Here is a 21,221-nt window from a genome sequence, read left to right as displayed (position 1 = left end):
GAGGAAGGACTGTGCACAGATGAGAAGAGCCTTTGCAGACCGGATCAGAGCCTGGTCGTCCAGGTCAGGCCCGCACCCAGGTCATGGGGGCTGGGGGTCAGCAGGAGGGACTCCACAGGCAGCAGCTGTCCCAGCCCCCGAGTGCAAGAAGTCCACCACTCAGATGAACTGAGATGTTCGGAGAAACCAGAGCCAGAAGCACTGGCCTTGAGAGCTGGGTAGGGAAGCCCACCTGGGAACCAGGAGCATCGGGTGACAGGTGATGGGGAGGGCCGGCATGAGATGGCCCTGGGAGGGAGAGGAGAGCAAGGCGGGGCCCTGGAGAATCCCACCCAACACTGAGGCAGTGAGGGGAGGAGGGGAGGGAGCAAGAGCGAAGCCAGGGACCAGGGGACCATAGCCAAGAAACGGCTCTTCCCACTCCCGGAGATCCTGAAAACGCTTTCGCAGACTCCGAGGTTCAGCCGGGCTCTTCTCAGAGGTCAGGCAGGCGGGCGGGCTCCCTTTTCCACGGGATCCCTGGTGCATCCAGTTCCACGTAACCTCCACAGGCTGACTCGGAACAGAGATGGGGCGGGAACATCCGACCAGCGAGTCCGCCTGAGGTCCGGCCCTTCCTCTTCAGCTGACTTGTGAGGCCGAGTCTCTTGTTTGTTCTAATCTCCCTCACCCCCTACAGAGTGGGGTGAGGCCAGGCGATGCTCCAAGTCATCTTCTCAATTTTGTTTTTTTTAATGGCGGCCCTAGGGATTGAACCCAGGACCTCCTGCATGCTAAGCATGTACTCTAGACACTGAGCTATATCTCCTCTCCCCAAAATTAGTCTTCTCAATTATTTTCTTTTAAAGACGTTCCAAGTAGAAACCCTGGGACAAGGACAGGGCGCTGAGTGACAAAGGCGAGTGTGGCCAGACCACGGTGGACAAGGCTGGCCTGGTTCTGCTTCAGCTTGTCATGGAAATAAACCCCCACGTCAGCTGACTGTCTGGGAGAACAGAGCCCGGGGAAGACTTCCAAACTTCTCCAGCGGGGTGTCCATAACAGTTTAGATCATCCTGGTGTTTCAAATGGGTTGCCGTGGTGAATTCTAAATATTAATTTTATGTCACACAGTCCTCGGCTAAAACAGAAGGAAGAGGGCTGACCTGACGTAAGCTAGCACAGAGGCTGGGAAATGTCCCTCTGAGGGGTGGAGGGACAGGCACGAGGCTTCCGGGAGTCCTCAGCCACTTGGATTCAGCAGACACGGGGGTGTGAAGCCAGAGAAGGGAGACACGGGGACCTGGAAGGACAGCAGTCATTTCTTCTTCCTTGGAAACACCTTCTAAGCATGAGAGGATACAGGGAGGTTTTATGAAAGGAAAATCAATGCCTGCTCGCTGATGAATCATAGACAGGTAGTTTTTTTTGTTTTGTTTTTGTTTGTTTGGGGGTTTCGAGGGGTGTTTTGTTTTGGTTTTTTTTGCTAGAGAGAAAGCAAAAGCAAATGTCAAAAGCCCCAGGTCACTAAGCTTGTGAACTTTCCCAAATGAGCTTCTGGTTCCAAGAATCACGTTCCATGTAGTTCGAAAGCAGCATTTTATTCAAGCAAGAGGTTTTAGATAAAGCAGTGGTGGGTAAAAGATAAGGATCAAAGGGAGAGGACTTTTTTGTAAAAACTATGCTGAATTGTTTTGTAGAGTTTATTTTTAAAACAAAATGGAGTAGGCATTGTTTAAAAATGAGTGGGAAACACTATACGTCACCTCTCTGTGAGTGTGCCTAGCTGTTTGGATGCTAGGGCTAGAACCGAGGCTTGGCTATATCCTGGTGGCCATGGACCGTAATTGCAGACAAAGTGCCTAAGTTTTGGCTGACAAGCCAGCCAAGTGGAGGTCATGGTGTAAAAGCGGGCTGGACCAGAGAGGATGGAGAAACGAAAGCTCCACCGTGGGTGATGCTGTAGGCTGAGTCCCTATCTCCCTGTCTTCCCAGTGAACCTCATGCACAGAGGTCCCAAAGTGCTGAGTGAGGACAGGAGGGGTATTGCCAAAGCAGAGCACTGCAGACGAGAAGGCAGGAAGAAGGCAGAGGAGAACCCAGGAGCCTTAGCAGAGGGCTTGGGGCAGTGCTGCCCAAGAGAACTTTCTGCGATGGTGGAAATATCCTATCCCTGTGCCAGCCATAGACTTGAAATTGAGTAAGGCTGAGGAACAGAATTTTAAAACTTACTTTATTTCAATTCATTTAAGTTTAAATAGCCACATCCAAGTGGCTCCCACTTTTAGGATTGGAGGCATTAAATAGGTTTATTCCTCAGATCAATCAACAGGGTTTAATGAGTGCACAACACGAAATAAGTTGGCAGTGTTTGGTTTTGCTTTTTTCTACTTAGCAAGAAACAAAGGAAAAGAATCCAGAGCCACTCATCGCCAGAAGCTCACAATCTAATGGGAAATACTAGATTCCAAGGAGGAAAAGAAACCCATGGGCAATCTGGGTAAAGAAGCATCCCTGATCCACAGAATGCCAGCTTCGTCAAAGCCACCGTCTTAAACAGGGGACTTTAATAGCATTCCTGGCACCCCTGGCACTGTTCTAGGGACAAGATGTCCAGGCAAAGTGAAACCACATTATTTTTCAAGTTATGAGACAAGTAAAAAGCCAGACAGGCTTACCAGGCCTGAAGACTGGGCAGGGGGAAGAGACCGAGGACACGGTTCAAGTTCAAGAGGAGTAAGGTGGCCCGGACACCTCACAGTTTCAAAACTGTCAATCAATTGGTTTTTCTCACTATGATTTCTCTTCATGTGAGAATGTGTTTTGCTTAACTAATGAATGTCTAGAGCATTATTTTTAAAAAGAGAGAGATTTCCAATTCTAGTCTTGAAAAGACGCAGGGCTCAGTTTTCCCTCTGAGTGGAATAACTGGCTAGGAAACAGCCAATGTCCAGGCTTGGAGCAGCCAAGAGACTAGGGACACTTGAAAAGAAGGTGCTAGAGAAGTGCATCCCCCAGGATGGACACAGAGCAGCTCTCACTGAACGAAAAGATGCATCAACACTTCTCAGGGACAGGAATTAGACCCTGGGGAACACTGAGGGGTGGGCTGGGGGTTAATAAGCCTGGGGAGAAATTTCTAAAGTGCAATTTTTTGCTTTAGCTTTTCCAGTTCTAAGATAAAACACTGACATTAACAACAACTTATATTTGTACAGTGATATGGTTTACAAAGTTTCTTCTTACTTCATGATGATGCAAAACCCTGCAAATATTCTTTTTTTTTTTTTAAGAGAAAGTGAGATGGGAGAGAAGAGGGGCCAGGGCACAACCTTCAAAACGATGACACAGCCGTTGAGGGTACGATACAAAGAGGTTAGAACCAAGCAGGCCCAAGATGGCGGGAGATTCGACTCCCAGTAGACCCTGAGCCTCACTGTAATACACTTGCACGCTAAATGTCACGCCCACAGTTCCAAGGCTGACCACAAACGACCAAAAAGTAGGCCGTGGCCCAGTTCCTGGAAATCCCCACCCCTGCCCCCAAATAGTTGAAATAATCCTCCCACTTGTTAGCATATGAAATTACCCAGCCCATAAAAGCTAACCACCCCCATCCCCACCCCCACCCCAGGGCCGCTCTCCCTTTCTGTCCAAGGAATGTCTTATCTCTCTAAATAAACTTGCTTCCACTTTGCTGGCTCCTGAATTCTTCCCTGCACGAAGCTAAGGACCCTCACTTGGCGGCCCATCCCACGGACTCCCTCGAGACCTGGGACATGACCATCCTCTCGCGACCCATCGTCCTGCAACAAAAGGGCTCAGGGCTCAAAGTTATAAGAAAAACAAACAAATTAACTACAAGTGTAGGCAAAAGTTCTTGCATTCTTCCCGTTAAGCTCTGCAGGTTCCTCCCGAGGAGTCATCAAAGGACAGGAGAGCAGATGAGGAAGGAGTGACCCCCTCATCCAATCACCTGCTCCCAGCCTTCTTGCAATCTGCCTGACCTCAGAGAGAATCTTCCAGTTACCTCACACTCTCTCCTGCATCCGTTTGGCTAAATACAGTAGACATTTAGAGTGAGAACTGATTGGTAAGTTGAGGGTGTTTCCTGGGAGGAGACAGGCAGAATAGAAGAGATGAAAAATGGAGCCATGAGCCAGGGGGACCATAAATCCCAGTTTTCTTGGAACAGACCTAGTTGACACCTGTAGTCCCAGCATGATAATCATAGTGCCCTCCCACTCTCACATGTGCCCCGCTTTATGCATTATAGTATATGGTCACCCTCTGTAGGGTATCTTTTTTTCACAAAATTACATTGTTCCCCTGGGGTAATCAGCAACGTTGTTCTGGGCTCAGCTTTCTCATTCTCAAGGTTAAAGCATCTCAGGAGCTAAATTCACATGCCAGGCATGTTAAAGAAGTTAGCTGCTTTAACCCTAATCACCTGTGGTTTGTGGTTCTGGATGGGACCTCAGGCTGTGACCCGGACCCTTACCTTGGCTGCTTAAAAATCATCTGGGGAACTTGTTAAAAACATAGATTCGAGGGCCCCACTGCCTGAGATTCTGATTCAGCACATCTGAGAATCTATTTAAAAATGAAAAACCAAGCTTCCCAGGTGGTTTGGACACTCGAGCCAGATTTGAACTCACTGGTGAGTCATCGTCCTTTGACCACTGCCTGGAGTGATCTATTGTTGCCATGGAAACCACTGATCTCTCCCCCCCCACCCCCGCCCCCCAGCCAGATTGAATTTTACTTCTCCTTTTTTAAAGCACACATCTGTTTAAAAAATAGAGGGCATTATTTTGGGGAGAGGAGTATTTTCTCTCAAAAGATATTTAGAGAGGAAAAGCGAAGGCCCTACAAGGCAGAACATTTTTCTCATCTGAAACCAAACTCAGCAGGAAGCAGGCGTCCCTCCTGACTTGAGTCCCACTAGGAAGAGCTAATGAGCAGTTACTTTTGGAGGCAAGATTCAGACTGTGTGGCGCTTCCTTCAGGTTAGTTGTTATAAGGGGCCTGGAGGGAGGCCCGGGCCCACTGGCTTCCCCGGGGGTCTGAAGAGCTGGTGGTGACTGGCCAGGATGGCATTAAGACTGGGGGCTCTGGCTGGAGGCAGATCTGGAAAAGGATGGCCCTACGTAATTGCCATCAGAATAAACTTTACACATGCGGCTGTGTGGCCAGGTGACCTGCACTGAGCCACCCTGTGAGCACCCCACACTGATGCTCTATGACTGAGCTGAGAAAAGAGCAGTAACAGTCCTCCTTCAGGAGCAGACGCAGAGACGATGGGGGTGGAGAGAGGCGCCTGAGAGAAGCCTTCTGCAGCTTCGTGTGGCCAAGCTGGCCTGACGAACTCAGAATTTAGCAATTCTGAGTTCTCTTTTCTTTCAGCTTAAACACAAAAGCATAAAATGACTGTATCTCAAACAGAAGGATCTTGGAATTCACTGCTCTTTGTAAATCCTGACACATCTCCTTCGGACACCAAAGCAGAATTTCCCCTCCAACGACCCTCACTGGGATCCAACGCCTTGTCGGAAACTACTGTAGTAAGATGCCCAGGGGCCCTCTGGGTACCAGCGGGACCCTTCACTGCGGTTCTGCGCTACAGAAGGCGCTGGCCCTCTCTGAAGTAGCAATCACTTTTGGTTCTCCAGTCTCTCCCTCAGCCTTTGTCTACAGAACTCCTCGACTTTGATAGAACACTCAGCCCCGTATGCGAAGTCTCTCTCCCAGACATGCTCTGAAAGTGCCTCCCTCTGGTTCAGGGCCCAGAAAACCCAGCTCAGTTCCCTGACCCAGCTGGCTGTCGGCACCCCGCATCCCACCATCCATTCAAAGGCCACAGAGCACCAAGATCTGTATTAATCATCCTCTTCCAAACCCTTTCACAGCTCTACCCGCTCTTTGCCCCAAAACCCTCACACCACCATCCAGGACTCATAGCTCCCCCTTGCTGATACAACTCACCTCCCAACCACTGTGTCTTCCCAAACATTAGCGTAACTGCCTTTCCTCCACCCCCCGCACTGCAGACCCCCACTCCACATTTGGATTTGGGGGAAGCGGCTGTCACCAGCAAACACAAGGCCAGTCTGCTGACTCTGCTCTGAGAGTACACGATGACCAATTTAATTTTTCAGGGCTGAGCACATAATGAGAAACTGACACAGTGATAAGGAGAATGTGACGTGAGAAGAAGCCGGGAAGGAAGGATCACAGAGGACCCTTTGAACAGGGCTGGGTGGAAACGAGAAGGAAGTAATCGCTTACATCACAATATCTTGCCAGACCAGTGTTTATTTCAAGCCTCCTCTGCCTCTGGACACTGCTGCTACACACATCACTGCCCTCCACGATCGAACCACTCGTCTTCTCCTGGGACCCTGGCTTCCTTCCCCTGGATCTGCTGGGCCACACGAGCGTGGAGTCCACCCATTCACTGGGGTCATCTCTGCCCCTTGTCTGCTTAGGTGACTCCCAGTGCACCCTCGGAAGCTGCAGGGAAGAGCTCCCTCCCTCCGTTTCTCTCTTCTCTTGGTCCCAGCTTAAGCTCCAAGGAATTTAGAAGTTCTTAACAGGAGGCTCACAGATGAGCTTCAGGGGCTCTGGGAGCCTCCTAACATTGCCCAAGTCATGTGTGTGTCTGTGCGCCTGCACACGGTTTTCTGGGGGCAAGATTCACCATTTTTTCCATCAGATTTTCACTGATGGAAAGGAGGCGGAACCCCTGATTGTTCCTTAGCCTGTCCCTGCGCAAGCTGCAGCCATGGTGGTCAAGTCCCCCCCCGGCACGGTACCTTGGAAGCAGCCATCACTGCCGCGGTGGCTGCCACGTTCAAGCCTCGCTTCCCGAAGTGCACAAGGGCGTCATAACTCCGGTCTTTTGCTTGGACCAGGCAATCATCAATTTCCTGTCAAAGGGAAAACAGAGGCACACTGAGTTGGAAGGTTCAAATAAATCCCTGTCTTTCTCACTTCTCCTCAGCACTGAGCTTGGCAGCTTGCCTGACCACTGATTCTCGCTGGCACGGCCACCGCCTGGGCCAGTATTTAGCCTCTACACACAGTTCTGTCATCTGAAAAATGAGGACAGTGCACCTAACTCGGGGAGCACAGTGAAGATTACATGCGATCATTCCAGGAAAGCATCTGACACAGGGGCTGCTTTCAGTCACCGAGAACCTCCATCATCTTCCCTGTTTCAAGGGGGTCAGCTCTAAATTCTACTATTCTATAGCTATTTCATGCTCCACATCCCTCCCCCTGTGTATATCGATGGTCGGGATTAGCATGCAGGAAGAGAGAGGTGTTATTTTTGTCGCTAGGGAAGATATTTTACAGATAATAAAATAAAAGCAGAAATCAGAAGTCATCCAGCATCATACCACAAGGAAAAGGTGAGGTGGGAAAGAGCGCTGACGTCTACTTCGGGGACCCAAACCAAGTAAAAGTACTGGAATAGTTCAAATTTGGATCACCTCTGGCTTATTCTTTTTGTTTGTTTGGGTGGGGCTGTTTTGTTGTTGTCATTGTTTAAGGAAACAGCTGTTTTGTAATCACAGAGCTCATTTCAGGGCTCAGTCAGTCAATGATGCTTGGCCCTGTGTCACTTGAAGTTCAGCACATCTTCGATTTGAGGGACGCAGGTGGGCAGTCAACCCCCTGATCAATCCTTGTTTCAGCCTCCTGGGAAAGTCACAAGGAAGTTTTCACTGTCACCCCAGACTGACCCTGGAAATGATTCTTGGCAGCTCTGAAGAGTCAGACACCTGCCCTTCGGTGGAAATTACACTGGCAGCTCAGGGTAAGTCCAGTGTTCAGAGAAAAGGAAGTAGAAAGAGTAGAAATTTGATAACCAGGTCAGGACAGGAAGTACCATTCCTCAAAATCCACCCTCTGAGACAGGAAGGGTTGTGTTCTAGTTCCTAAATGGAGTCTCAGAAATGTCTACGGTAGCCTGCCTATCTCACTGACAGACCCAACAGAGCCTTCCCCTAGAAGTCCAAAGTATGCAACTTGCAGAACCAACAGACATGAATACATCAAGCCACCTAGAGAGCTCCTAATTCATGCCATAGAATCATACCACACAATCGGTTTAGAAAGTCACTTAGTATCAGTAACGAATCATACAATGTTGGACCCAATAATTCCACTCTTAAGAACTTACTCTAAGATAATAAGTCAAAAGAAGGAACTATGTATACTACGTACAGTGATGTTTGTGGGTCATTAAGAAGACCTAGTGGAAATGGATGATGGGCAAACATGTTTAAGATCTCAGAAAACAAATATTGTATCTGCCCAGTTTTTTTGTTGCTGCTTTTTGGTTAGGGGTAGGTTTTTTGGTTTGTTTTTTTTTTTTTTTTGTATGTTTACAATTTTATTTTAAAGAAATGTTACATACACTGGATTGCATAAAAAAAAGGAGTTACCAAACAAATTAATAAGACAGAGGTTAGGGAGGGTATAGGTCAGTGGTAGAGCGCTTACTTTGCATGCATGAGGTCCTGGGTTCAATCCCCAGTGCCTCTGTTAAAAAATAAATAAATAAATCGAATTACCACTCCCTCTCAAAAAAAGACAGAGGTCATGTTAATTTTAATGGTCTTTGCATCTACTATTGTATGAAATCTTAACAAAACAATGGAACAATCCACTGAAAGCAAATCTGGCGAATAAGATTCAGCGGAGATGTTTAACAAAAAATAAATTTATAATGACATTATCTTGTAAGTAGCTTAGAATTAAATTTCTTTTCAGGCGGTAAAGTTGTAATTCCTCCTTAAATCCTTAGTTATTGTCACCCCCTTCCTGCAGTTTCTCCCTGTCTTATTTTTTCCATCTCTGACGTTAGACAAATCTACATTTTCATTTCAAGGAAGTTTGTGAGTTACTTTGAAGCAAATAGACACAAAAGGTAAACAGATGAAAAAAACTATAACTATCCTCATTCATACGTATCGACTGATCATCACTAAAGTAGCAGGTGCTTCACTGGTAGCATACATTTTATCACTGAACAATGAAGCAAACACTGCACTAGAAACATACTACATTCCAGTCTCTGTCAGTAGCTATCTGGGTCCAAGGTCAAGTCATTTAATCTCTCTGGGCTTCAATTTTCCTATTTATGTTAAGTTTTAAAAGTATTTTTTCAGGAGGGTAGTAAATAAGAGTCAACAGAGAGTCTCCTGCAATAACACAATCTGCCCTTTCTTTTTATTACTTGCTAAATTTTTTCACTCGCTGGAAGGAGTGCAAAGCAGGGCGACATAAATCACCTTTTCTTTTGAAGACAGCGTGGGATGCACAAACTTCCTGTAGAGGAGGCTGGAACCTTTTGTGTAGGGAGACAGCAGCCAGGCTACAAATGCTATTTTTAGTTCATAATAGAATGGAAACCTGGAGAGAGAGGAGAAAATACACATGCCATTAGGTTCTCAGCAACACGGCCCTGGGCCTGTGAAAGACGGGTCCTGGTGGCACAGACACCTCTCCCGCGTGAACACGGCCACCTGGCCCCCAGATTCCTGTGAAGGTGTGTGCACACACACATGCACCTCCACTGCACAAGCCCAAGGCCTCTTTTGAAAGCTGGTTCATGTTTTCTTTTGTCGCCCAGCAAGCTGGGAACCCAAGGTCTCTCCAGCGATCACCCTATGACCCTGCCTGATGACAGCTGGTGCTTCCTGCCAGGCTCAGCTCATTTTGGTTGAAGCTGGGGCTCCTGCAGGTCCAGATGCCACATCCATCCGTGCCCAAATACCTGGTCATTCACTCTTCACTCAACACCAAGAAGGCACAAACACCTGGAGGATTTATAGCAGGGTGGGGGGCTGATAAAAAATCTCCAGACTCAGAATGAAAACCTGCCCTTCTTGGCTGTCTTCTTGGTCCCTAAAGAGGCAGGGGTAGGAGCCCAACTCTTCCCAGGAAACGGATCTTGGCAGACAAATAGATCCTGATCTTTTTGGTGCCCAGAGAAAGAAGAGTTCAGGGTGCAGACAGCATACAATTCTGAAGTTTAAAGTCCTGCAAACCTTTCATTTCTGCATCCCATAAACACCCGGCACCTCAGCTGGTGCTGAGCACCGAGGAGATAGGAGGGACAAAGAACCCATCCCTGCTCTCTTGGAGCTTCTGGTCTAATGGGAAACATAGACAAGATTCTGGCATCCTTGGAACTGACAGTCCAGAGGAACAGAGATTGATCAAATAATCACAAATAAGATAGAATAGTAACCTCAGACAAATGCCATAATGGGCCTCTGCTAACCCACGTGGTTTCTTTGAACATGTGAGAAAAAGCCAGGCCCTTCAGCTGGACGCAGTCCTGCGAGCACACGGCTCACAAACGGGGCTTCTTCTGAAATTCAGCTCCACTTGCCTCCTTGGCCAGATATCTTGTGCTATGAACAACCTGTGCAACTGTATTTGGCAGGCCTGATGTGTATTAACCATGTCTTTTCATTTTCTGTATTCTGATGCTTTAACATCTTGGGGTCTTGCCAACTCTGGAAAGTCTTCCCCTCCCATGGAAACCACAGTACTGGCTCCTGCCCACGTTTCCTGCCTCTGCCTCCTGATCAGCCCCGGGCTTCCCCGTGTGGCCCCGAGTGGCAGGCTGTGCCTCTAGGATCTGTGAATATAACAAACGTATTCCTTCATGAAGGTCATGTCTGTGTCTGTGTGTCTCATGAGGCCTGATTAAAGCAAATCCCAGGTATCCTTAAAACATGATGCTCTGAGGGAAAACGACACCTGTGCTGGTCTGAGGACTCAGAAAAGCAACCCCCTCCCAGGACCCCTCCCTGATAAGGGAGCCAAAAACAAAGAGCGATTTCTACCAAGCCATTTCAGAGCCTTCAACTCTCACTAACTCCTTCTCTCCCCACTGAGGCTCCCAGTCAGCTGCCTTCTGCTTCTTGCAGGCCTGTCCCAAGCATTCCCTCAGCAACTAAGGGGCACTTTCATGTCAAGAATGCTTATTGTTTCACAGCCAGAAAACAGAAGGGCCTGAAGGAACTGAGGTGTGATTCTCCCACCTCTGAACATTCTGCTGATTAACAACGGAGGAAATTTTGTCTTGAAAACAAGGATTTGCCAGCCTCAAGGGGCAAGTGACTCCGGCAAGCTCCGGCATCAACCCAAGAGACACAGAAAACCCCAAGGGGATCTGTCGCACTGTGTCTTTTTTGTTTATTATGTGAAAGATGTATTTTTTAAAAAATAGGTCATGCATGTACATATTTTGTAAAATTCTAGAATTCCAAAAGAGCACATAACAAAGAATCTCCTTCCCATCCTGGACCCCTCATCTCTCTTCCGAAAGCACAAACATCATCAGTGTCCTTGTGCATCACTCCAGAAGTGGACTAGGGATAAGTCCCCCCACCGCACACACACAATTAGCAGTACACTTTGGAGATTATCTCATACTGGTGCATGGAGAGCCGCCTCACTCTTCTTGTTATTTTTTTTAAATGGGGGAGGTAATTTGGGAGGTAATTTTAGGTTTATCTATTTGTTTTGTTTTTTTCAAACAGAGGTACCGGGGATTGAACCCAGGACCTTGTGCATGCTAGGCATACACTCTACCACTGAGCTATACCCTCCTCCTATTTATGTATTTCTTTAATGGAGGTACTGGGGATTGAACCCAGGACCTCGTGCATGCTAAGCACATGCTCTACCACTGAGCTACACTCTCCCCTCCACAGACTCACTCTTCTTAATGGCCATGTATGGGTGTATAACTGTAAGCAGCTTTTGGCAGGAAAGAGCTCGCTGTGGGAGGCCCCTTTTGTCACTTTAGCAAAGCTACATTGTCACTAACCTGAAACCAGGCACCCCCATGCCCTACTCATCTCCGGCCTAAGCCCACCTTTCAAATCTTTTGATCACACAATACGTTGCCTGATCTGTTGGTTCTTTCCATAGACAAAAGAAAAAGTAAAAATGAAGAATAAGTAATTAACGGATGACCAGATCTCTCCCCTAGCTTTGCCTTCAGTAATCTCACAAACAAACTGTGTGAACAAGATAGCACCTAAAAAAAGATCACGAGGCACTGACAAGCCTGCACTTGCTGGCTGTGAGTCTCATCACCTATCTCAGCGATTAACTGAGATTACTTCTCCTTTTCCCTTTAAAACTTTCATGGCTGAGCAGAATTTTTGGAGTTGGACTTAGGCTGTGAGTCTGTCTTCTCCCCAAACGCTGGCTTTCTGATTAAAAGGAACGTTTTCTGTTTCTACCAATACTTGCCTCTCAAGGATTGATTTTCGAGCAGCATATGGTCATGTGATACCACTTATATGTGGTCTAAAATAGGACACAAATGAACTTATTTACAAAACAGAAAGAGACTCACAGACACAGAAGACAAACTTATGGTTACCAAAGGGGGAAGGGGATGGAGGAGAGAGAAATCAGGAGTCTGAGATCAGCAGATACAAATTATTACATATAAAATAGATAAACAATAAGGTCCAACCGTATAGCACAGGGAACTATATTCAATATCTGGTAATAAACCACAATGGAAAAGAATATGAAAAAGAATATATATGTGTATATATATATATATTGAATCACTTTGCTGTATACCAGAAACTAACATAATAACATTGTAAATCAACTGTACTTCAATAAAATAAATAGAAAAAAAGTAGATCTATTTATGCTTATGTGAAAGTCTTTCAAAAATAAATCTGAGAAACAAAGTGAGAACCATGAGGTATAATACTATAGTATTATTGTTTCAAAAAAAGGAAAAGCACGTGTATATGTGTGTACATATACTGACACATACATTTTTAAAGGTATATAATACAGCTGTGGAAAGTAGTTACGGTGAGAGTAAAAGGTGTAGGAAGGAAGCAGTTTTATTGCACTTTTGCATATTGTTTCTTTCTTTCCTTTTTTTAAAAAATATGTATGTTTCTTTACTGACTTTGTTAATCGAGGAACTGTGTTGATCTTGCCCATCACTGTATCATTATAAGAACAACAGCCACTCTTAGAAAATCATTCAGTAAATATTTACATGAAGAACAAGTTTATAGGCTAATTGACTAAAAATGTTCCAGTCAGCATCCGTGCCCTGCTTCTCTGTGCTGAAGCAGGGTTTGAGACTGCTTTCAGATTCCTGCCACCTCTCCCCTGACGTTATGCAATGCCTTCCCTGGAAAAGTTCCAATTCCTGGAGTACTTACCAGCAAAGGAAGATGTCAGTGAACGTCTCTGCTGTGGTGAAAAGTGCAAATATAATCCAGTACATCATCCATTTGACCTGTTGAAAGAGAACGCAACAAAGCTATCAGAAAAGGTCAAGGATGTATGGCCGCCACCTTCAAGAGAAGAGGCGCCGACAGTGCATGCTGAGGCATGTCCAGGCAGTGGGGTGTGCACTGGTAACCCCTTCCCCTGTCCTCCCCCAGTTCCACTCCAGACCTTGGGGCTGGAGGCAAATAGGCTGTTTCCACAACAGACCCAGGCCCAGTGCTAAAAGAAAAACGTGTCAATCTAAAATTCTATACTCAGCAAAAATATCTCTCAAAATGAAGGCAGTTCTGGTGAATTTCCATTGTCTTTGTGACTCCGAAACATGTGGCCTGGTAGAATAATTAGAGGCCTTCTCTATTTAGAAAATGACTGGCTCAGTCCATCAAAAGAAAATGCTCTATGAGATACTACATGCTGCCGAGGTTCTCTGCAGAATGGACTCCTTAGCAGGGAGCCAGCAAGTTCTTGTCCAGTTGTAAAGCCCATGGCATACTGAGGCCCAGGATCCAGAAATCCCCAACGCTGGTACCCAGGTACACTGCCAGGAGCCTGAATTCCCTCTCGGTAGGCTTTTTCTTTTTAGTATTCAAACCATGCCCTAGTATCTTCAGTTAAAAACAAAAGAAGATGACAATGACAATAAAAACGTTTTTCTTTGACACAACCCTTAGCTACAAACTCCTTCAGTGAGTTATCTGTACCTGCAGTGTCTACTTCACCCCTCACTTGGTGCTCAGCCTCTACATCACATCAAAACTGCCCTCACTGGGGTTTCCACTTTGTAACACATTGCAAGGGGGTTTAGGCGACCCTTTGTCAGTGTTTCACTTGACTTGCTTGACTTTTCAGCTGGATGTGAAACCATCACTTCCTGAAAAGCTCTTCCCACCACCACAACTGTCCCGGTTTCCCTCTTTCTGCATCAATTCCTCCCTGGAGCTTTGTTCTTGACATTCTCTTCTAACTCTAGACTAGCCACTCTCCCTGAAGGAAACTGCATTCACCACCTAATACAGCCAGCCAATCACCAAGTCCTGTTACTTGCACCTTCTTCTTTCTCGTAAGTCTATCTTATTTTCTCCATCTCTCTGCCGTTATTTCAGACCACCAACATCCCCTATCTAGAACAGAACTGCAGCCTTTAGCTTGGTCTCGGTACCTCTGCTCCCTCCCCAGTCTGTCCTCCACTCCAGTCAGAGTGATCTTCTTAAACCCAAATTTGATAACTCTCCTTCCTACCTTAAAGCCTTCACTAGTTCCTTATTGTTGTTAAAATAAGCCCCAAATTCCTTAAATTGGCTTACAATTCCTGGCATAAACTAGACACTAATTATCTCCATCACAAGTGCTCCTCCTCACTCACACCTTCTTGAATTTTCCACTCCAATTAGAATGAGTCTCTTCCAGTTCCCTGAACAGAGCATCTTCCTTTGCCTCCAGATTTCAGCCCTCAGATATCAGCTTAAATTGGCTAGATGATGAGGTACTTGGAAAGGACAAGACTGAGTGGTGTTGAGGTGGTTCAGGAATTATGTGAATGGGCACATGGGATGCAGATGCTAATTCTTGCCAAAGGGTCCTGGCAGCAGAGGAGGCTCTTGGTACTCAAGTGGATGAGATGACCAGCCCTGTGGATGTCTGCTAGCCTTTTACCTCAGGCATGATGTTGCACGTTCAACGGGCTCACGTATCAGTGGTCATGTGGAAGTGACAGAGGTGGCATGTGAGCTCAGCGATGTGGACCCCTCTTGCCAAGGCCAACCTGGCCAGGACCGCTGCTCAGAGACCGAGCTGCCAGCAGCAGTGACTGGGCATCTCTAGGATGGCACCATATCTCAAAGCACCAGCCAGCCTCCTGGGAGCATGCTCACCCAACCAAGCCCCTTCCCTCATCAAACGGGCAGCACAGAGTCTTTTCTGGAAAATTTATTGACTGGGCATGTGCACTTGCTTTTCCCACTGCCATGTTTCTGGCAGCCATACAGCAAGCTATGGGCTCAGTGAGTGTCCTTTTCATCTTGCTGTGTCCCACCCAACATTGCTTCTGACCGAGGGCCCTCTTCAACAGCAAAAGAAGTAAGACAATAGGCTGATGCTTTGGGGAGTCACTGATCTTCATCACGCACCCTGTTGCCCTTACACAATGCTGGTTCAGAAGAATCAGGTGGGAGTCAGCATTCTGTGAGGCTGCAGTTTCTTCTCTGAACTGTGACCAACATACGGTACTGCCTCTTAGCCAGAATCCAGAGGTTCAAGAACCAAGGAAAGGGGGGTGCTCTTTGCTATGATTAAGCCAAATGCCAGCTCCTTGCAGCTCAAAGTGTGGTGCATGGACCAGCATCACTGGAATCACCTAGGAGCTCGTTAGAAATGCAGAACCTCAGGCCCCACTCCAGAGCTAATGGATCAGAATCTGCATTTTTAATAAAATTCTCTGTTTATTCACATGCACATTTAAGTTTGAGAACCCCTGGCCTAACCCACTCACAGCATTTCTGCTTCTCATCCTCAAACCTTCGAGCTCTGCTTTTTAATAATTTTAGTACTTGAGGGATGGATGCTTCCACCAGAGATACAAAGTGGTTCCGATGAACTGTAAGCAGAGACTAGAAGGTCACCTGGCCATTTCAAGACCACCATGCCACTTGGAAATAGACAATAAATGGACTCATGGGCTTTGATGGGGTGATTGATCCTGACTATCCAGGGGAACCAGAGCTGCTGCCACATGATGCGGCAGGAAAGAGGGTGGAGGAGCTAAGGATCCTCTAGGGGATGTCCTAGCACCGCCTTGTTTGGATCATTACTACGACCACACAGAGGTCCCACTAAGGCCTCAGATTCTTCAGGAATGTGGACATAGGCCACACCCCCAGAGAAGAAACCTCGCTCACCAAAGCAGAAGGCTCAGGGAGCATGAATTAGACGGTGGAAGAGGGAACAGGAAAAGTTGGGAAAGGCTTTGGAATGGATGTCCTGGGGATGCTAGGTGCTGCCAGAGCAGCCTAGTTAAGAACTGTCTTCATTCTACAGGTGTCTTGTTTCACAACGTCCCTGAGCTATTCTGCAACTTTGTAAGTTATAGAACACTGACTGGCACGCAAATAATTTAGTCCACAGAGGTGCAAAAGAGTTTTTGTCCAATGGAGGTACAATTGGGTCCAACGGCCCCACCCTCCCAAGAAACCACTTGAATATCAATGAACAAATTCATTTCATCATTCCTGATCGCTGGTATGTGTCTTTTCTTTGGCGTCTCCTCTGAACCGTTTTTTTTTTTTTAAACACCTTTCTGGTTCCCTTGCTATTTAATGAGTTAAGTAAAAATTTTGATATGTGTTAATCTTATATTTGTACAAGAATCATGCTTTTATCCATTTTAAAATTATCTTTTAACAGAAGACACAAATACCAGCTAAGAATTCATGACCACTTGCATAAATAAGGACTGTAGCTTCTAGCTATAGTTTCTTCCTTTCTGTGTTATGTATAGATTTAAATACTTCAACTAATTTTATTTTTATTTATTTTCCTTCTTCCCCTAGTGTAGCATGTAGGATGCATCAGTGATGGTTCACTTGACAATTTAATTTTTAGTGTTGAGTATTAAGGTTAGATCCTGTCAGAGCCAGAGGAGGAGAGGAATCTGCCAGAGATCCTGGCTCTGGACCCGGATTCAGATGAAGAAATTTGGATTTGGCAAGTAAATAAATGGTACAGAACTGGCAGGGTTTTTTTTTAAAGCCAAACTCTGGGTAAGAAAGTGAATGTGGATGTTGTGCAGACAAAGAAGTAACTGAAACATAAAATCATTATATATTTTCATATAGATGTACCTCATTTTATTGTGCTTTTTTAAAATGCACTTTGCAGATACTGAGTTTTTTACAAATTGAAGGTTTGTGGCTACCCCGTATTAAGCAAGTCTACTGGGCCATTTCCCCAGCAGCATTATTTTTTAATAAAAGTATGTACATTGTTTTTTAAAGACATAATGCTATTGCATACTTAACAGACTACAGTATAGTGTAAATACAACTTCTGTATGCACTGGGAAACCAAAAAGTTCGTGTGACTTGCTTTTTGGCGATATTCGTTTTATAGCTGTGGTCTGAAACCGAACGCATGGTGTCTCTGAGGTATGTCTGTGTATGTGTGTGTGTGTGTGTGTGTTTAAACTACCAGCATCCAAAGCCTTCTAATTCAGAGGGCATCTCCCAGCATATGGGTCTTTATGTCCTATTGTCCAGGCTTGGAAAAATCAGATGCCCCTATTCAGGGTTTTGAATCTTCATGGACTGTTCCAAAGGCGTGGGCAGCTGGCAGCCAGATCCATGGTGGTGACACAGACAGCAGCTTCCTATCCAGACCCTTCCTGCGGCATAAGCTTGGCTGTCACCCAGCCTTCTCGGATCCTCCCCAGTTTCTGAGTATCTTTCTCCCAGCCTCGTAGTTAACTCTACTAATTCCCATAAGCTCCTTTCTGTTTTTGTCCAAAAACCATGACTGGTACAGTAAATTTGGAAAGACATAAACAGCTGTGAATGTCTAGAGCAGTGTTTCTCAAACTGAGGATCTTGTTTAAAAGGCTGATTTTTATTTAGGAGGTCTGGGGAGGGCTTGAGATGAGATTTCTAACTAGCTCCCAGGTGATGTTGTTAATGCTGGTCCACAGACCACACTTTGGGTGTTGAGATCAAGCGCACGGAAAGCTTGCAGGGAGTGGCTGGAAAGTACCAAGAGCAAGATCAAGAAGGTCCAACACTGTATAAGGGAGTCTGGCCCTGACCTGGTGGGTGATTAGCAGCTATTAAAAGACCCAGGTGGAGTGAAACAAATAGATTTCCATTTTTTTAAAGGCTTGTAGAAGTTATGCAGACAATAGGGCATGAGATGAGGGACAAGAGGCAGAGGCATCAGCTGGGGGGGGATGGTAGGCAGAATAACAGCAACCCCCAAATGTCCTTGTCCTAATCCCTAGAACCTGTGAGTATATTACATTATGAGGCAAATGGGACATTGCAGTTACTAAGTTAAGGATTTTCAGATGGGAAAATGATCCTGGCTTATCCAGGCGGGCCCAACATAATCCCATGAATCCTTAAAAGTGCAGAACCTTTCTCGGTTGTGGGCAGAGGAAGAGGGGACTATGGGAGAACAGTCAGAGAGGCAACGTTGCTCACTCTGAAGGTGGAGGAGGAGGAGGATGCCGGAGCCAAGGAATGCAGGTGGCCATCAGGAACTGCAAAAGGAAAGGAAATGGATTCTCCCCTACAGTCTCCAAAAGGAATGCCGCCCCACTTGATTTCAGCCCACTGAGACCCACCTGACTTCTGACCACCACAACCATGAGATAATACATTTGCATTATTCTAAGCCATGAAGTTCATGGTAAACTGTTACAGCGGCAATGAAAAAAAAAAATACAGGAGGCCACTGCAACATTTCAGGGAAGAATGATGGGAGCCTCACTGAAGAGAGAGGCAGCATAGGAGAGAGCTAGTTTGAAAGATTATTAGGAGGACAGAGATGAAGGGGTGGGAGTAGGGGTGGGTGATGAGGGGGAGGCAGGACTTGAGGCAAGTTCCCAGGTTTCTCTCTTGGACAAATGTCTCTGGTGGTCAAAAGGAGGGAAAGAAGTGAGTGTGAGCGCGCATGTAAGACGGTGTGAGAAAGTGCAGAAGGAGGAGGCTGGTCTCGGTCTCCTTTCTTCCAGCTCCATTTTCACCGAGAAACCATCTGATCTTAATCCAAGCCTTCCCTCCTGGGAACAGCACGTGCTCGCCGCCAACACAAACAGCTGCTCTGCTTGTCAGTTACATTTTTCACTTTAAATTAATGAATTTCCATTCTAGTCATAAACCAGGCTCCTGTGAGTTTAGTTGGAACGCAATAATTCACCAGGGTTTCATCTCTCCTGGATGAGTGGACAGAATTGAGCTTCCACCCCTGCAAAGCGGACGATCAGACCTTGAACTGCGGTGACCCTGGTTTTGCCTGCTTCCTTGGCACAGCCTCCCCAAGTCCTAGGCTGGAAGGGGTCCGGGAAATGGAGACTTGGAAGAGGCTGCCCAGGGCTTTCCCCTGGGCCAAGTAATTAGGAACCATGAGGCTCTGCGCTTGCAACTTAACCGCTATTTATAGTTCACACTCTGAGTTTCCTTCACAGATACGTACCGGGGACCCAGCCTCCAGAGAGCACACCCTGTCTGGATCCCCTGCTTGGGAGCAGATGCCAGCCAGGAAAGCAGTTCTGGGAAACTAACAGAGTGGGTGGGTGGGGTCTCTGGCTGAACTGATCTACAGGTGGCTGGTTTCATCCTAGAGACATCCTGGGAAATCTGAGAAAAAGACGACTTCCAAACCTCCTCCGAATGATGTCTTTCCCTGTGCCTAACTTACCAAGGGACCTCCTCTGAGTAAAAGAAGGAGAGCAAAGACCCTTTGTCCCCCACAATACTAGGGTCTAGGATTGCTGGTACCCACCCACCGCTCAGATGAGGAATCTGAGGCTCCTGGAAGTTCAGATTCTTGTCCAGCATTGTATCAATCAAATGTCAGAGCCAGGACTTGACTTCAGTCTCTTGATGACAAAAATCTATATCCTTAGTACTTTGACCTGGGATTCTGTCCCACAAGGGGAGGAGTGTCCCTCCTCCACCACGCCCCTCCCTGCCATCCCCTTCCTCCACCACCCACTCCCTGTCATCCCCTCCCCCACAGGTCTTTGTCAATCAGGGATGGTTTGACGGTTCTCTTGCCTAAGCAGGGCCCAGCATGTTTAGGGCCATGACTGGGGCACCCAAATCACCCAACAGTAACACAGTCCTCCAGCCAGTAAGCACTCCTGACCCCCTTCCCGTGTGTTTGGCCCTCTGCTAGGTGCTGCTGGCCAACAGTCATAGGATGATGATAGCCCCTGCCCTCTAAAAGCTTATAAAGCAACCGGGCTTACGTTGTGGGGTATTCAAATCACAGAACTGGAATGGGGATCAGGGCCTGAGCTGCAGGGCCAGGAGCTGAACCAGGTCTGCTGGACTCTGGGACCCGTGCTCCTGCCCCCGATGTCAGCGTATCTCCCAGTAACGCTGCTTTATGGTCTACACAGCGTTTTCCAGGCAAGGAAACTGAGGCTCAGTGAGATGGACTTGCTCTTCTAAGGCCATAGAGTGGCATGTGGCTGACTTGGGGTGGGGGGGGAATCTCCAGTTCCAGGTGCCACTTTCTCCTGTCATACACCTGCTTTCTCCCCCTCCACTAGTTCTGAAGAGGAGATCTAAACGGGAGAGGACTCCTGGGTCACACCAGGCAGGTCTCACAAGAGAAGAATAATGAAGGGCCTCCTCTGCCCTGCTCCTAGTGCCCCCAATGAGGGCATCCCCCCAACCCCATCACAGCCCCCCTAAAAAAAGGGCTACTTACATATTCTTTAATGTCCTTTGATTTCACAGCCTTGTAGGAATAATACGCAGGGTAAAGGGTGCCAAATATAAGCCTAGAGGGAAGGAAAAAAAAAAAGAAATGTGATTTTCATTCATCCTATTTGATGGAAAAAACTGTCATCTTCAACGCCAGAAGCATTCTCCAAGCTACAGAAAACGGTGATTTATCTTTCTGAATGCCCTGAAGGTTTTTCTGCTCACGGCTCGGACGCGCTTAGCAACCTCTATCTCCTGATACAGCTCCACACACACCTTCCTTCAGTCTGTGTCTGGCAAAAGAGGAGGGTGGTTTGGGGTCATGGAAGCCAAGCTGAGCAGCCAAGACCCCTTGAAATTAAAGGCCAAATGTTCCTCCCTGCTGCTAATCCCCATCAGATGCTCTGTAAGTCCCACCCACACCTTGGGCTTCCTTCTCCATCAAAACCGTGTCACTCCAAATTGCTTCAAATTTCACCTCCCTCCGACTTAATTTCAGCATCTTGCAGCCAGAAT

The 21,221-nt window shown here is 46.8% G+C and overlaps 1 protein-coding gene and 1 long non-coding RNA gene across 4 annotated transcripts in view; both read right to left on the bottom strand.

Annotated features, from left to right (window-relative positions):
* The window catches only part of REEP1 (receptor accessory protein 1), a 93,373-nt gene that overhangs the window by 24,889 nt on the left and 47,263 nt on the right, over positions 1-21,221 (bottom strand). For all 3 annotated transcript variants that reach the window (XR_012065205.1, XM_072951522.1, XM_072951521.1), the window contains exons 2-5: positions 20,710-20,782; positions 13,218-13,294; positions 9,282-9,402; positions 6,795-6,908 (exon numbers count right to left, since the gene is read on the bottom strand). Coding sequence is in view for 2 of the 3 variants with exons in the window: in XM_072951522.1 (XP_072807623.1) it covers positions 6,795-6,908; positions 9,282-9,402; positions 13,218-13,294; positions 20,710-20,782 (385 nt within the window). In the remaining variant the exon portion in view is untranslated. The remainder of the gene's footprint in view (positions 1-6,794; positions 6,909-9,281; positions 9,403-13,217; positions 13,295-20,709; positions 20,783-21,221) is intronic.
* Positions 3,845-4,631, bottom strand: LOC140690016 (uncharacterized). The gene is made up of 2 exons (XR_012065206.1): positions 4,481-4,631; positions 3,845-4,090 (listed from the first exon to the last, which is right to left on the bottom strand). It is a non-coding gene; the product is annotated as an uncharacterized lncRNA (long non-coding RNA).

The sequence above is a fragment of the Vicugna pacos genome, chromosome 28 (assembly GCF_048564905.1).
Source record: "Vicugna pacos chromosome 28, VicPac4, whole genome shotgun sequence".
In the NCBI taxonomy this organism is placed as follows: Eukaryota; Metazoa; Chordata; class Mammalia; order Artiodactyla; family Camelidae; genus Vicugna; species Vicugna pacos.
Note: the sequence above shows the minus strand (reverse complement) of the source record. Positions and strands in the feature narration are given on the sequence as shown.